The sequence below is a fragment of the Sorex fumeus genome, unplaced genomic scaffold, assembly GCF_029834395.1.
Source record: "Sorex fumeus unplaced genomic scaffold, SorFum_2.1 ptg000034l, whole genome shotgun sequence".
NCBI classification, from domain to species: Eukaryota; Metazoa; Chordata; class Mammalia; order Eulipotyphla; family Soricidae; genus Sorex; species Sorex fumeus.
The window spans coordinates 35,388,406-35,404,347 of record NW_026606091.1 but is presented as its reverse complement, the minus strand read 5'-3'; the positions used below and the strand labels follow the sequence as shown (position 1 = coordinate 35,404,347).

At 42.1% G+C, this 15,942-nt stretch overlaps 1 protein-coding gene across 1 annotated transcript in view; it reads right to left on the bottom strand.

The window, feature by feature from the left end:
• The window catches only part of INVS (inversin), a 144,469-nt gene that overhangs the window by 23,464 nt on the left and 105,063 nt on the right, over positions 1-15,942 (bottom strand). Inside the window, exon 12 of the mRNA XM_056116990.1 lies at positions 9,192-9,404. Coding sequence (XP_055972965.1) covers positions 9,192-9,404 — 213 coding nt within the window. The remainder of the gene's footprint in view (positions 1-9,191; positions 9,405-15,942) is intronic.

Below are 15,942 nucleotides of genomic sequence, written 5' to 3'. Positions count from 1 at the left end.
TCAATTATACCTGAGCAAATGATTTGTTACACAACAGATCACTATACAACATACAACATCATCACTATTCAATGACAACAAATAATAGTATCAAGTAGGAAACTAACGAAATATGAAACTTATGGTATGTGATAAGGTGCATTAAAAAAGCAATTAAAAAGCATTATGACAGAAAACATGCGTCTTATAAACTGTGACCTAAGCAAGTCACAATCCCTAACACTTATATTCTTTTTATATTTTTTGCTTTTTGGGCCACATCTGACAATGCACAGGGGTTACTCCTGGTTTTGCACTCAGGAATTACTTCTGGTAATTGGGGGACCATATGGGATGCAGGGAATCGAACCCTGGTGGGCTGCATGCAAGGCAAATGCCCTACCCGCTGTACTATTGCTCCAGCTCCTAACACTTATATTCTTATCCTTAAAATGAGGGCAGTAAACCTACCCTATCTATTTCATTTCGATGAGGCTCAGAAGAGAACATATCCCTGAAATTGCCTTGGAAATGATACTCTGCTTTGCACACCAGGGTCCATTATTATTACTACTCTTAAAAAAGCATGAATTCTGAGTAGTCCTCTTGAAACTGAAGCCAAGTTCTGGGAAGAGCTTGAAAGAAGACAGTTTAGCAGAAATGATACCTGTGCTTTCAGAGCATGTGTGCTCGAAAATTTCCTGACTCCATGCCAGGCTGTCTTCACTGGGGCACCTCAGAGGGCAGGGTTTGAGTTTTCCTCCCTGCCCCAAGGAGAACCCTGGCAGCCAAAAACCTCCAGAACCAAACTGCCGCCATGCTCAAGGCCACCCTCCACACACTTGGACAAGCCTCACCCAAGTGGGATCTGGCAGAAAAATTCAGGTATGCGGACCCTGTGACTGAAATCTCCAAGCCCGCTTGGATCAGGACTGGGCCTCCTCCCCCAGCTCCCCAGTTTTCCAGTAGCTTAGCAGTCACACCCACAAACTGCCCCTGGCACCTCATCAACGGCCAAGATCCAGAGACTATAAACCAAAGCTCCCAGAAGAGAGCGCCACAAATTTTTTTCTGGAGAGCCTGGCTGCAAATGTGGCCGCACAACCTATTACACTCTAGCCCACTTATATACTAAAAGTAGCACACATTTGTTTGGTTTTAACAAACTTGCTTGTATTCTCTTATACATGAGCTTTAATGCCTCGAGAATGAAATACAACAGCATACAACAGCCTTCACACACTTCCCTCTTATTGTGGGAAGGTGCTTGGTGGTGGAATTCCTTCCTCAAGCAAAGCCCCATTCCATGTGGGTTGGACTGGATGGTGTGAGCCTCGGACACTGGCCACTAGCCCTACATCTCACCTCTACACTTTGCCACTGGATTGCTGGACCCTGATTCTTAAATAGTTTGTGCTGTTCTAGTCCTGTGGTCACCTGGAACCTTCACGCTTCTTCTCATCATACGACACTGTGAGGGTCACAGGATAGATGATGGTTTCCAGCACCACCAGTGAATTCTGATGATACAATCTCTTGGTCTTTACACTAGAAACTGTCTTTTTTTAGGCTGAATAGAAAGGGCTTTTGTAAACAATGTCAACCTATATAAATGAGAGTGTGACTTCTGAGGGAGATCTCTTTTGAAAAAAATATTATTATTTATTTAGGCTTTTGGGGCCACAACCAGCAGTACTCAGGCTTTACACTCAAGGAAGACTCCTAGCACGGCTTGGGGGACCATATTGGTTGTTGTGAATTAAACCCAGGTTGGCTGTGTGCAAGGCAATCGTCCTCCCTGCTGTACTATCCATCTGCCACGAGGTCTTTGTTTTTATTTTTTCAAATCTAGGTAACAAGTTTCAATAGTGTTGGCGTTTGGGGTTTTGATGTATAGTTACTGCACCATCAACACCACCCAAGTGTCTCAGACCTCCTACCAATGTTCAGATGTTATTTCTAGTCTATCCTCTACCTTCCCAACACCTATATTTGCTCCAGAACTGGCTGCCAGTTCTGTAATCCAAGGAAAAGAATTTGTCATCATTCTTTATTGTCTATTCCCTCATTTTGTTTCTCTGTATTTCATAGATGAGTGATATATAAGGGAGGTCCTTTTAGATCATAAGAGACACTGGCGTTTCTTCCTTACTCTTAAGTAGCAGTCACTCGGGTGGAGGAATTGAGGCCTCCTGCCAATATCCATGTGGACGATGAAAACAGCCAGTTTAGAAGTAGATTTTCCAGTTCTAAGAAAGCCTCCATGGGAGATAGCTCTGTGCAACGTCATGATTTCAATCTCAAGAGACACTGATCCAGAACTACTCTGTGCTAATTCTCTCAAATTCTTGACTCCCAAGAACTTAGTGAGATACTGAATTTTCATTGTAAGCCACTATGTTAGGGGGTAATTCATAATGTAGTAAGAGATAACTAACATGCCAAGAAGCAGGAAGGAGTCAGCAAAATAACTTCATATATGTATGCAAAACACTTAAATTAACTATATTCTAAAGTAAAAATAAACCACAATATTTAACAGAACTTCAGTTTTCACAGGTACTTTTTTTTTCTTTTTGGGTCACACCCTGCGATGCACAGGGGTTATTTCTGGCTAATGCACTCAGGAATTACTCCTGGCGGTGCTTGGGGGACCATATGGGATGCTGGGAATTGAACCCGAGCAAGGCTACCTGATGTACTATCACTCCAGCCCCTCACAGGTACTTTTTTTTAAGACTAATTTTTTTTAATACTCTAAATCTTACTTTGTTGTATAATGGGGTAATGTGAAATCACATATGTGTCTGATGTTCTGTGTGCATCAAAATATTGTTAAACAAGAAATATACAAAATCTTTTTATAAATTCACAACCTGAATACACATATAAGGGCTTATTGGGATAAACCTTGAAAATCCACTTTTTCTAACTCATCAAAATGTTGGATAGTTACTTTTTTCAATATTCCCTGAGTCTGGTAGGCTTCTAAGTAGGTTGATTTTAAGATTTACAGAAGTTTAATCTCATGATCAAGTATATGCAATGGTGAAATGCTTTGTTCTTATAATTCTTTTAAAAATTAGAACAAAGGGGACTGTAGGGTATTACAGGGGTTAAGGTGTTTGCATTGCATGTAACTAACCCAATTCAATCCTCAGCACCACATGGTCTTTCAGAACTTTCTAGAATGATCTTGAGCAGAGAGCCAAGAGTAGCATTTGAGCACTGCTAGGTGGGACCTTAAACAACCAGCTGAAAAAAAAATCAGAACAAATAACTGTCACAAACCTGTTAAACAGTAATAGGCTCATGATAAAACAGAGGAACTTGAAAACCAAATGCATAAAAACGTGTAAGTGCCAACATACAATGTGAGGATAAATGACACGTAAGAGTGTTTGCTGCACTGATTAACAGAAATAAATGAAGGCAGTCCACATACAGAGATTCCAAGTATTAGAATTGAAGGAGGCCCAGAAGAATATCTGGCCCAACCCTTCCCATTTAACTGGAGACATGTAGGGGAGCATACTAAGACCTAGGAAGAAAGATAATTCACTTACATGAGTTCTCAGATCCATTGTACTGGCATTTACTATGTGATTTGATCACTGACTATATGTACATCATTTACTATATGCTTTTGATTATTTGCTATTTAAGTATCAAGCACACACAGGCACTGGTGATAAGGAGAGAAATAAAAAAATTCCAGATCTGCAGGAATGTCTGGGGGGATGAGGCCCAGACACTCCTGCAGATGGTGAATGGAGATGTGATGAGTGCTAGTACTTCAAGGAGGTATTCACTCAGAAATATGTGAGGACATGGGAGGCTGTCACTAATGAAGCTCGAAGAGGAGGAAGTCGACACAGAAAGAATGTCAAAATGAGAGAGGGAATAAGTGAGAGAAGGCAATTTCAGGCCCAGGGGAGAGCATGGGTAAAGACACACAAGCCAGTGCTCATGACCTTGAAAGAGATCTTGAAGACCTGCTCTTTACACAATTTTAAAAATTCCTTATCTTTTATCCAAGAGAGATGACAATTCAATTTCTGCTGGAACATTTCCAGTGAGAGGGAGCCTTACAAGCTAGAAAAGGTTTAGCTTTAACCTTTTCAGCTGGAATTGTATTGTATCCAGGGGGTCTGTCAGATTCTATCTTTTCATTGTCCCTAAGTAACAGGCCTAGTAATATTTGGTCTTTGACTTCCTCTCATGAGAAAAAGAAAAATGTCATGTGTTTGTGAACCTTTGACTTTAGAGAATGTGAGATCTGGAAGGGACCTCAAATATCATTTAGTCCAATATTTTTCAAATCTCTTTGTGTGATTTGAGGACCCTCCTTGAGACTGCAATAGAAAATCTAGAGTGTCTCTGTCTCCACATGCACCTCTGGTCAGGATTCATGATATACTGTATGCAATTTCAGGGTATTCACAAAATCCCCAAATTCATCCTGCTTAAGAAATCTTTTGTTCATGGAACCAGAAAGATAGTATACAGATTAAGGCACTTGCCTTGCATCCTGCTGATCCTGGATGGTATCTTCAGCACGGCATGCAGAGATGGGGGTGTTGCATTTGAGCAATGAGCCTGGAATAGTTCCTGAACACTACTGTGAGGCCCAAACACCACACCGAACCCCCCTACCTCCCCCCCCCCCAATCTATTCATTTTACTAATGTGAGACTCAGGCTTAGAGAAGTAGAATGGCATAAAACAGAATCATGGAAGTGATTCCCAGCATGTTGAGGCCCGAGTATACGAAGATGAGGCATAGCTGGGAATCAGCCCTGAAGGGCAGAGGCAGACAGCAGGTGATCAGGAAAGCAAGCTGTAAAGTCAACCAGGAACAAGGAGACAGTGGGGAGCAGTGGGCATGGCAGGAGCCCTGTCGTGAATGATCTGAAAATTGGTTTATGGAAAAGGATTTAGACTTTTCTCTTTTGCTTTCAAGAAGTGGCTTGAGACCAAAAAAAAAAAAAAACCAATTTCTGCCACATGGGACAGAACAGTGTCCTGCAGGAAGGACTTGACAAGAGTTTGGACTGGGTGACCCAAACTGATACTGATGTGGAACTTGGAAAGATAAATTAAGTCTTACACATGAGCCAGAAGGAAGGTCAGGTCAGGTCAAGTGTCTTAGAGATGAGGGACGTAAAAAGGAAAGTGAGGAAGAGGTGGCAAGAGGTATCAAGTGGGAGCAGTGGCCGAGTGGTAGCAGGGGAGAGAAATGAGACTTGGAAGACAGGATTAGAAGCGAAAGGTTGAAGGGTTTTATGGCAGCATCGTGACTGACATCCCAGAAGAAGGATGGCCCCTAGAGAGCGGTGATGGTGACGGTGATGCAGAAGACTGAAAGCACAAGGACACAGTGGGCATTTCAAAAGAGAAATAAACAGACTCAATGGTGCAGCGATAACAGGAAATGAGGTGAGAAGAAAGTCAGTGGGGGATTGGAGGGGAGAGCGAAGCTGAGGTGAGGGTGGGGTGGGGTTGTGGTGATGGTGAGAGGCTGTAGGTTTTGCCCAGGTAGTCTGAAGTGACTGTGACAATAGGAAGGGAAACAGCCAGTGATCTATAGTGCTGGCAAATGACAGATGACAGAAGGCCAGCAGAGGAAATGCCCAGAAAGAAAGCCATGGTGACAGGATTAGAGTTCCCTATCCCAGGGCATCAGTATGTGAGGCACATTAAGGAGTTCTCTATAGAGATGAATTATTTTAAACTTAAGAATACAGATTGTATGAGGCCCAAAGTGATAGTACAGCAAGAAGGGCACTTGCCTTGCACACAGCCAAACTGGGTATGATATTCTGCTCCCCATATGGTCCCCTGAGCATCGCCAAGACTGATCGCTGAATTCAGAACCAGGAGTAAGCCTGAACATCACTGGGTGTCTCCCCCCAAACCAAACCAAACCAAACCAAACCAAACCAAACCAAACCAAACCAAATAGATATTTTGTGGGAAAAAAGTAAAGCAAGAATAGAATGAATGGTTTTAGGATTAGCCTCAGTGTGGAGATAGTATACTGTAATTGAAGAATCGGGGAGAAGAATCAGAGTTAGCCATGACCTGAGGTTAGAGGATAAAACTACAGCCCAGGAGAAAAGAAGCTTTAAGGCAGTGGGGAATCAACGTAACCAGGGCCTTATTTTAGTGTGCGTTCAACTGTGGGCTTTGGCAGGTAAATTATAGTAATGTTCATTTTGGCAACAAGGGCCTAGCAGTATGGAGTTATAAAGTGCTTCTAAATGGATTATAGATGTTTCTTAAATAGTATTTTCTAAAAAAAAAAAACCTTAAAAATATAGCCAAAGCTTCATGCTCTCCCAATTTCTCTATCAGTAAAGTAGAAACCACTTTAAGTTTAATAAGTTCCTTTCATGTCCTCACTTTAGGGCAGGTTGTTTTTTGCCATCTTAATGTGCTAAATAGGAAAGATATATTGAGGTAAGATGACAGGGCTGGGACTTCTCCATCAGTGAAACCGTATGGAATTTAACATTCTGGTTTCTGTTCTTCAAAGCAAGAGCCTACACCAGAATTAAACAGTGACTCAAATAGTAAGAAATAACTTTTAAAAATATAAATAAATAAAATCAATTTCTTCTCCATTTCTGTATTTCTCTTGGATATCTAAGTTACCATGATTGTAGGAAGAACTTGAACTCTTAAAGGGAAGCCAGTGATTGAGTAAAGAATCTTGTACTTTTTTTTTTACCTTGGGCAATTTCAAATATCCCACTTAAAAGAATTTTTAAAAATTTATTTCTGAATCTAAGAACAAAGATAACCTATCTTTCATAATAATTAAACTAATTAGGATAACAACTGAATGGTAGGGGAGTTGGACTAAATGTTCCCTAAATCCTTTTGTCATTTTAAACTCTTTTGGACTGGGAGATACAAAAGAGCCACATTATTTATAATCTTCTCTATAAACTTTTGACAAATAGAACAGCCCCATCCCCCTCTGCATTCAGCCTATTGTGTTATATCTAGCCAGCTGAGTATTCTCCATCCCCAGTGATATATTTACTCAATAGTTGGGCAGGCCAAACTCTTGGTCCCAGACAAGCAGCCTATAGGGAGCACCCAGGTAAAGAGAAGAGCAGGCAGAGAACACTCTTAGTGAAAAGCTGGGTTTGCACAGAACTGAAGGGTGCTAAGAAAAAAAATTGGTCTAATTTCTCAGTTTGAACAGATGAGGCTGGAGAGAGAAATGCTGTATTCAATTCAACACAGTAATTGTGGAATGATGAACTTAAACTTTGCCATCTACCACAACCCTTTTGAAAGGAGGCTAACTAAAAAGGTTATGTGACATTTGAGTATTACTAGACTCTTTAGTCAAAATGAAGAGTCAATAGTCTCATTAAGAGAATAGTATTTATCATCTCACAAAAATGGCTTTTCATGCCCTTGATGACTATTTAAAGATCATTATTTATTACATTTAAGCTTTCCTTTGTGGGCAAGATATGAAAGAATTCAGGAGTGGGTAGGATTCACTTTTGGAAATATTCAAGGTAGAGCCAGGAAGTGATCTCTCAAGAAACCATCTGCAGAAACTAACATGTAGTGCAAAGGTATAACTTGCCTTGCACATAATGAAGCCCTGGGTTTGATCTTTGGGAACAAGGGTAAAGGAAATCCACCTGCTACCTGCATCATTATATACACCTTTATGTATGATTGTGTATACATGTATACATGTATACCTACTGGGTGAATCGTGAATGTTTGGCTATGAATACCATACTCTCTTACTATTTAAAATCCACAGAAAAGGTGTCAAAGAAAATGGAAACCAAAAAATAATCTAAAACTGTGGTTTTCAACCTTTGACACTGTGGAGAGGCTCTGCTCTGCAGATGAGCAGTTGAAAATCATTGCTCGACTAGAGTGATAGTAACAGGGCACTTGACTTGCATTAGTCCATCCGGGTTCATTTCTCAGCACTCCATATGGTGCTCTGAGTACTCCCAAGAATGATCCCTGAGCTCTGAAGAGCAAGGAGTAAGCCCTCAGCACTGCTGGGGATGGCCCAAAACAAACAAACAAACAAAAAAAAACAACAACCATAAAACCAAAAATAGTACTGCTCAAAAAAAATCTATCATTTATAGTAAAATAATAACATACAATAGGTATATTTTGTACACTGTTGTATATTTTGTACATTGTTTCATATTTTGTATATTAAAAAAAGCGTCAGGTCCTTGATACTAGGACTTGTTGGGTTCTTTTTGGGGAGGGGTGGAGGGGAGGGGGGCACATATCTGGGGACGCTTAGGCCTTATTCCTGGCTTTGCACTTAGGAATTACTCCTGGCAGTTCTCAGGGAACCATATTGGATTCTGGGTATTGAGTCTGGGTCCGCTGCATGCAAGGCAAGTTCCCTATTTGCAATGCTATCTCTCTGGCCCTTAGGACTTTGCTTAGGTCACTACCTTTTCCACAGGATCTGTCAAGGGTTTTGTATAGTAAGAATCCCCTCTGCGTCCCCTCCCCCCCATTTCCTACCACAAAAAGAATAATTTCTTTTGAATAGGTTACTTAATTGTACAAACTTGTTAATGAACAGACAGGGAAGACTGAGTTATTTCTATAACTTAATTGCTTAAATAAGATCAAAACTACATCAGTTCTGGAGAGATAGTACAGGAGTTAAGGTGCCTACCTTTCATGTGACCGACCCTGGGTTCAAATCCTGTACTGTCTGTGGTCCCTCAACACTGCCAGAAGTGATCCCTGAGTGCAAAGCCAGACTAAGTCCTGAGTACTGCCACATGAAGACCGAAAGCCAAAATGACAACACACACACAAACTACATTTAGATGACTAAATCATGTGGGTTAGAGAATGAGGTTAAGTTTCTTGGGAAGGGTAGGAAAAGTGAGAAAATTAGCTATGTCTTTGCAGCTTACTATAGTACCAACCCAGTCTACCTCCTACCATGAATGGATGGGACTGGGCTAGTCCCTGTGTTGGAACCCAGGAGAGAGCGTCAAGTAGAGAAGAGACTTCCCTTTATCCTTCATGGCAGTTATCAGACCTGCCAAAGGGCAAAGGGGACATGGGGCTAGGGATCGAAAGGGCTGCAGACCTCTTCCCAATCCTTCTTCTAGCACACAGGCCCCATCCCAACCCAACCCAACTTGGACGCGTGAGATCCAAGTTCCGTGGAGCGCGCTTACTTGGCGGCAGCGTCTTTGCGCAGCTGTTCGTGCTTCATGAGGAGGTTTTTTCGGTCTCGGAAAGCTTTGCGGACTTTGTAGCCTTTGTAGACGGCTTGGATTTTGAAGGCTGCGATGTCTTGGATGGCCGCGATGGACAGCGCCCCATGCTCCAACATGAACTGGATCACTTCATGGCGCTCACCAAGCAAAGCGTAATCCAGGGGAGTGTACCTGAAGCGGGAAGATTTTATTTATTTATTTATTTTTATGCGCTGGAACCGCTAAATTGGAAAGATTATGCAGTAGAAGAAAACCTCCTCCTTAGATGTACAATATTCCTCAGGTAAGGTTACCTCCCTTTTTTTTCTTTGAGGGTTACAAACGGAGGCGAGGCTGGCTTCAGATGCTTTGCCCATGACAATCCCCATATTTTCGTCACTGGCTCACACTGTCTACTCACACTGTCACACCTTTCTACTCCCCCAAGTGTCAAACAATTCCTTGCTCCTGTCTGAAAAAGTAATGCAAGTAATATTTGGTGAGATTCATATATTTGAATCCAAAATTACTAGTGGTTAGTGCTGATGAACTTAAACGTACACCTTCAAAATGAGCAATTTCCTTTATGATATATAGCCCCAAAGTTCTCATACTTATTTTGCCTACTGTCTCCTTTCTAGAAAAAAAAATCATTCAATGTTCTCCTAGGAATTTACCTTCATTAAGTAGAATGCAGTCCCCCACCCCGGGAACTGCACCCGGGCTACTGCCCCCACAGCTGCTATTACTGTTAGCACTATTATAGGACAATAATTATTTCATACATTGGAGCACATCATGGTCACTTGTCATAAACATTTGCTCTCTAGGACTCAATTAGTACTTGTGATAACTTAGTGGCTAGTGCTGATCTGATTCCTCTAGGAGGTTAATCCAATTCAAGCAGATCAGTGGAGGTACTAATCAGGTGATTTATGAGGTTAAAAAAATGATGATTATGAATGCATGTTGAGGCATATAATATCCACTGAATACAGAAAAGAAGTGATCTCTCTTCAGTATTCATAGTGACAGTCACAGTAAACTGTAAATAGAAGAGATTTTCAGTATAAGCAAAATGTGGTTTGGTGGTCACGGTAAGGAAATTTCAAAAGGAAATCCTGTAAAGTCAAAATTAAAGAACTCCCATTTGAAGTTAGCTAGCCTAATTGGCCATTACTAGTTGGGAGTCAAAAGTCCACAAGTAGAGGTTCCAACATAAACTTTAATACATTGTTTAAAAGTAGATAGCAATTCTTAAATTCAGAAAGAAAATCTTTTCAATTTTTCATTATATTACATATTTTAAATTACCTTTCACAACTATTTCCCTGAGAAGAGCAATTTAGGAATCACAAAGGCACACAATAATAAAGCTTAACTTGATTTTAGAAGTTATTTAGTTTAAAATCTACTTAACTAATGAATAAATACACACAGCAACTTGTTGAAGGTGATGTAATCAGTTATCTGCAGAACCTAGACTGGAATTGAATACCTCAACATCAGACCAGAAACCATAAGGTACATTGAAGACAAAGTTGGAAAAACCCTCCATGACATTGAAGCTAATGGTATCTTCAAAGATGCCACTCCACTGGCCGAGCAAGTGAAAACAGAGATAGATAAATGGGACTATCTTAAACTAAGAGGCTTCTGCACGTCAAAAGAAACAGTGACCAAAATACAAAGACAGTCTACAGAATGGGAAAGGATATTCGCCGAACACACATCTGACATGGGGTTGATATCAAGGATATACAAAATACTGGTTAAACTCCACAAGAAGAAAACATCCAACTCCATCAAAAAATGGGGCAATGAAATGAACAGAAACTTTCTCAAAGAAGAAATCCAAACCTGTTATTCAATAATCCTCCCACTAAGTATCTGTCGATTTTATTTTGTTTTTCAAGCCACACCTTCTGTGCACAGGACTTACTTCTGACTCCTTGCTCGGGAATCACTCATGGTGGTGCCTAATGGTGTCCAAGTGGATCATGGTAAACACCTTACCTGCTATACTATCTCTCTGGCCCACAAGTGTCAGTCAGTTGTCAAATTAAAACCTCCTGCAGGGGGCTGGAGAGATAGCACAGTGGGTAGGGCGTTTGCCTTGCACGCGGCCGACCTGAGTTTGATTCACAGCATCCCATATGGTACCCTGAACAACGCCAAGAGTAACTCCTGAGTGCAGAGCAAGGAGTAACCCCTGTGCATTGTCAGGTGTGACCCAAAAAGGAAAAATAATAAAACCTCCTGCAGGATGAAACTGCTTCTACAACCAACATGCAAACAGCTATTCAGAAAGTTATATTTTTTTCAATAATTATTAATCTATAGTTATATAAACTGTGGTTTTCTATAGAGTCATATTGTCTACAAACCGAGTCACAAAAACAGTTTTATGAAAGTAAGGCCCTTACTATGTTCATAACTTACAAGTATGACAAGAGGAAATCACATAGAACAAAATGGAACTTGAAGAATGCTGAGCTGGCAATCAGGAGAACTATATGACCCTGCTCCTTCTCTTCACTTCTCTGAGCTTCTGTTCCCTCATTTGCAAAAGGCGAAAGGAAAGAGGGAAGAACTAGAGTTCTCACACTATTTGTAGGAAAAATTGCATTTCAAACTTTAAAGATAGTTAACATTGTCAAAATGGCAACACTACCAAAAGCATTGTATAAATTCAATGCAATCCCTATAAGGATACCCATGACATTCTTCAAAGAAATGGAGCAAACACACCTGAAATTTATATGGAATAATAAGCCCCCACGAATAGCTAAAGCAATTCTTGGGAAAAAGAAAATGGGAGGAATCAACCTCCCTAATTTCAAACTGTATTACAAAGCAGTAATAATTAAAACAGCATGGTACTGGAACAAACGCAGAGCTGCAGACCAATGGAACAGGGTTGAATACACTGACATCTCCCCTCAATCATATGATCATCTAAACTTTGATAAAGGTGCAAGTAATGTGAAGTGGAGTAAGGAAAGTCTCTTTAACAAATTGTGCTGGCATCACTGGACGGCTACATGCAAAAAAGTGGGCTCAGAACTCTGCCTAACACCATGTACAAAAGTAAGATCAAAATGGATTAAATACCTCAACATCAGACCAGAAACCATAAGGTACATTGAAGACAAAGTTGGAAAAACCCTCCATGACATTGAAGCTAATGGTATCTTCAAAGATGCCACTCCACTGGCTGAGCAAGTGAAAACAGAGATAGATAAATGGGACTATCTTAAACTAAGAGGCTTCTGCACGTCAAAAGAAACAGTGACCAAAATACAAAGACAGTCTACAGAATGGGAAAGGATATTCGCCGAACACACATCTGACATGGGGTTGATATCAAGGATATACAAAATACTGGTTAAACTCCACAAGAAGAAAACATCCAACTCCATCAAAAAATGGGGCAATGAAATGAACAGAAACTTTCTCAAAGAAGAAATCCAAATGGCAAAAAAGCACATGAGAAAATGCTCTACATCATTAATTATCAGGGAGATGCAGATCAAAACCACAATGAGATACCATCTCACACCTCAGAGACTGGCCCACATCCAAAAGAACTGATGCTGGTGCGGATGTGGCGAGAAAGGGACACTGTTTCATTGTTGGTGGGAATGTCGACTGGTTCAGCCTTTCTGGAAAACAGTATGAACGATTCTCAAAAAATTAGAAATTGAGCTCCCATTTGACCCAGCAATACCACTCCTGGGAATATATCCCAGAGAGGCAAAAATGTATAGTCGAAGTGATATCTGCACTTGTTTGTTCATTGCAGCACTCTTTACAATAGCCGGAAACTGGAAGAAACCTGAATGCCCAAGAACAGATGACTGGTTAAAGAAACTTTGGTACATCTACACAATGGAGTACTATGTAGCTGTTAGAAAAGATGAAGTCATGAAATTTATATACAAGTGGTACAACATGGAAAGTATCATGCTAAGCGAAATGAGTCAGAAAGAGAGGGATAGACATAGAAAGATTGCATTCATCTAGGGAATATAAAGAAACAAAATATGAGATTAATACCCAAGAATAGCTGAGATCAATACCAGGAGGATTACTCCATAGCTTAGAGGCCAGCTGGGCATTCTAGGGGAAAGGGCAGCTCAGATAGAGAAGGGAGCACCAAATAAAGGGTGTTTGGAGGATCCTCCCAGGAGGGGAGATGCATGTTGAAAGTAGACTATGGACTGAACATGTTTGCCACTCAAAAAAAAAAACAAACTTTAAAGATAGTTTGTTATAAAATGTACTCTTAATTTGAGCAATGTCAAGCATAAATAAGAGTAAAAACATTAAAAATAGTAAAATGGTATAATAATCCTTTATAAAGTAGCACTGTAGCACTGCCCTCCTGTTGTTCATTGATTTGCTCAAGTGGGCACCAGTAATGTCTCCATTGTGAGACTTGTTGTTACTGTTTTTGGCATATCAAATACGCCATGGGGAGCTTGCCAGGCTCTGCCGTGCGGGTGGAATACTCTCGGTAGCTTTTCGGGCTCTCCGAGAAGGATGAAGGAATCAAGACCAGGTCGGCCGTAAAGGTAAAGGTAAAGGCCCTCCCGTTGATCATCGATTTGCTCGAGCGGGCCCAGTAACGTCTCCATTGGAGACTTTGTTGTTACTGTGTCTGGCATATCGAATACTCTCGGTAGCTTGCCGGGCTCTCCGAGAGGGGCAGAGGAATCGAACTCGGGTCGGCCTTGTTGGCTGCGTGCAAAGCAAACGCCCTACCCGCGTTTATAAAGTCATTACTCGATACAGCCAAAGAGAAGGGCCACATGGAGGGCGGGATCCACAGCTCCCAAAGGAAAAAAAAAAGGTTCCAAAAAGAGCCGAGATCATCGGGAAGTCCCAGATGGGGTAGGTACCGCATCCCGCCTCCCCCAGATGGAACCCCGGTGACCAGAAGCCTCTACAAGCACAGCTCAAGTATGCGGGAACTAGGACTTTTCCTCCAAACCGTGTGGCCGCTTAAGTGGCCACGCCACACCTCTCTATATACAAAGTGATCCATGGGAAGTAAACCACCCAACCTTTCTCCCTGAAAATCAGAGTTAAGTTTGGAGCACGGCCACAGCCCCAGAAACACAAGGACTTAATGCAGAACCCAGCAGCTTGGAGCAGAAAAGTGAACGGACTATGCGTTAATCCAGGCCATCATGTCTGCCCGGAGGGGAAAGGGTGTTGCCCCATTCGCCCTCTCTTCTCTGGAAAGAAAGATGGCGGCCGCATGGGAGCCCTGTGGACAGCAGGTATGAGCTGGGGGTGTGGGGGCGACTAAAACCTCATGGGAAGGGGGGCATTCCGGTCCGTCCTTCACGCCCTACCGAGGTCACCAGTTGCCCCCCACTAGCGGCTCTCCAGCACAGCCACAGCCCCAGAAGCACAAGGACTTAATGCAGAACCCGGCAGCTTGGAGCAGAAAAGTGAATGGACTATGCATTAATCCAGGCCATCATGTCTGTCCGGAGGGGAAAGGGTGTTGCCCCATTCGCCCTCTCTTCTCTGGAAAGAAGGATGGCGGCCGCATGGGAGCCTTGTGGACAGCAGGTATGAGCCGGGGGTGTGGGGGCAACTAAAACCTCATGGGAAGTTGGGCGTTCTGGTCCATCCTTCACGCCCTACCGACGTTACCAGTTGTCCCCCACGAGTGGCTCTCCAGCACGGCCACGGCCCCAGAAGCACAAGGACTTAATGCAGAACCCAGCAGCTTGGAGCAGGAAAGTGAACGGACTATGCGTTAATCCAGGCCATCATGTCTGCCCAGAGGGGAAAGGGTGTTGCCCCATTCGCCCTCTCTTCTCTGGAAAGAAAGATGGCGGCCGCATGGGAGCCCTGTGGACAGCAGGTATGAGCTGGGGGTGTGGGGGCGACTAAAACCTCATGGGAAGGGGGGCGTTCCGGTCCGTCCTTCACGCCCTACCGAGGCCACCAGTTGCCCCCCACTAGCGGCTCTCCAGCACGGCCACAACTCCAAAGCACAGAAACCAATTTCTGAACTATCTGACTTTCAGTAGAAATACTTCCAGGGTCAATAAGTAAAATAGCAGAACTCCAAAACCAACATTTAATTCTTGAACCCAGCTGTAAAAAGCAAATCACTTCACAATGCTTTTTCAGCATGTCTGATTGGGGGGGGGGTAAACTCTAAATAATAGTGGTGAATCTTTTATTGAAACAATGAATCTAATCAAAGCAGATAGAGTGTTAACTAGAATTCATCTGCCTCACAGGGACTGGGAGGGGTGGGGGGTGGGGTTTTATTGGGATTCTTCATGGTAAAAAATAAGTATTGGTAAAGGGAAATGTGTTTGATATTTGCATGACTGAGACCTAAACCTGAAAGCTTTGTAACCTTTCCCACAGTGATTCAATAAATAAATAAAATAAAATAAAATAAAGTCATTACTCAAATTTTTTTAAATTGAATCACTGTGAGATACAGTTACAAGCTTTTATGTTTGAGCTTCAATCTGCAATGATCAAATATCCATCCCTCCACCAGTGCACATTCCCTACCACCAATGTCCCAAGTATACCCTCCCCCCCCATTTTCAACCCTCCTCCAGCCTTCATGGCAGACAATTTCGCCCATACTCTCTCTCAACTTTTGGGCATTATGGTTTGCAATACAGATACTGAGAGGCCATCATGTTTGGTCCTTTATCTCCTTTCAGCACACATCTCCCATCCC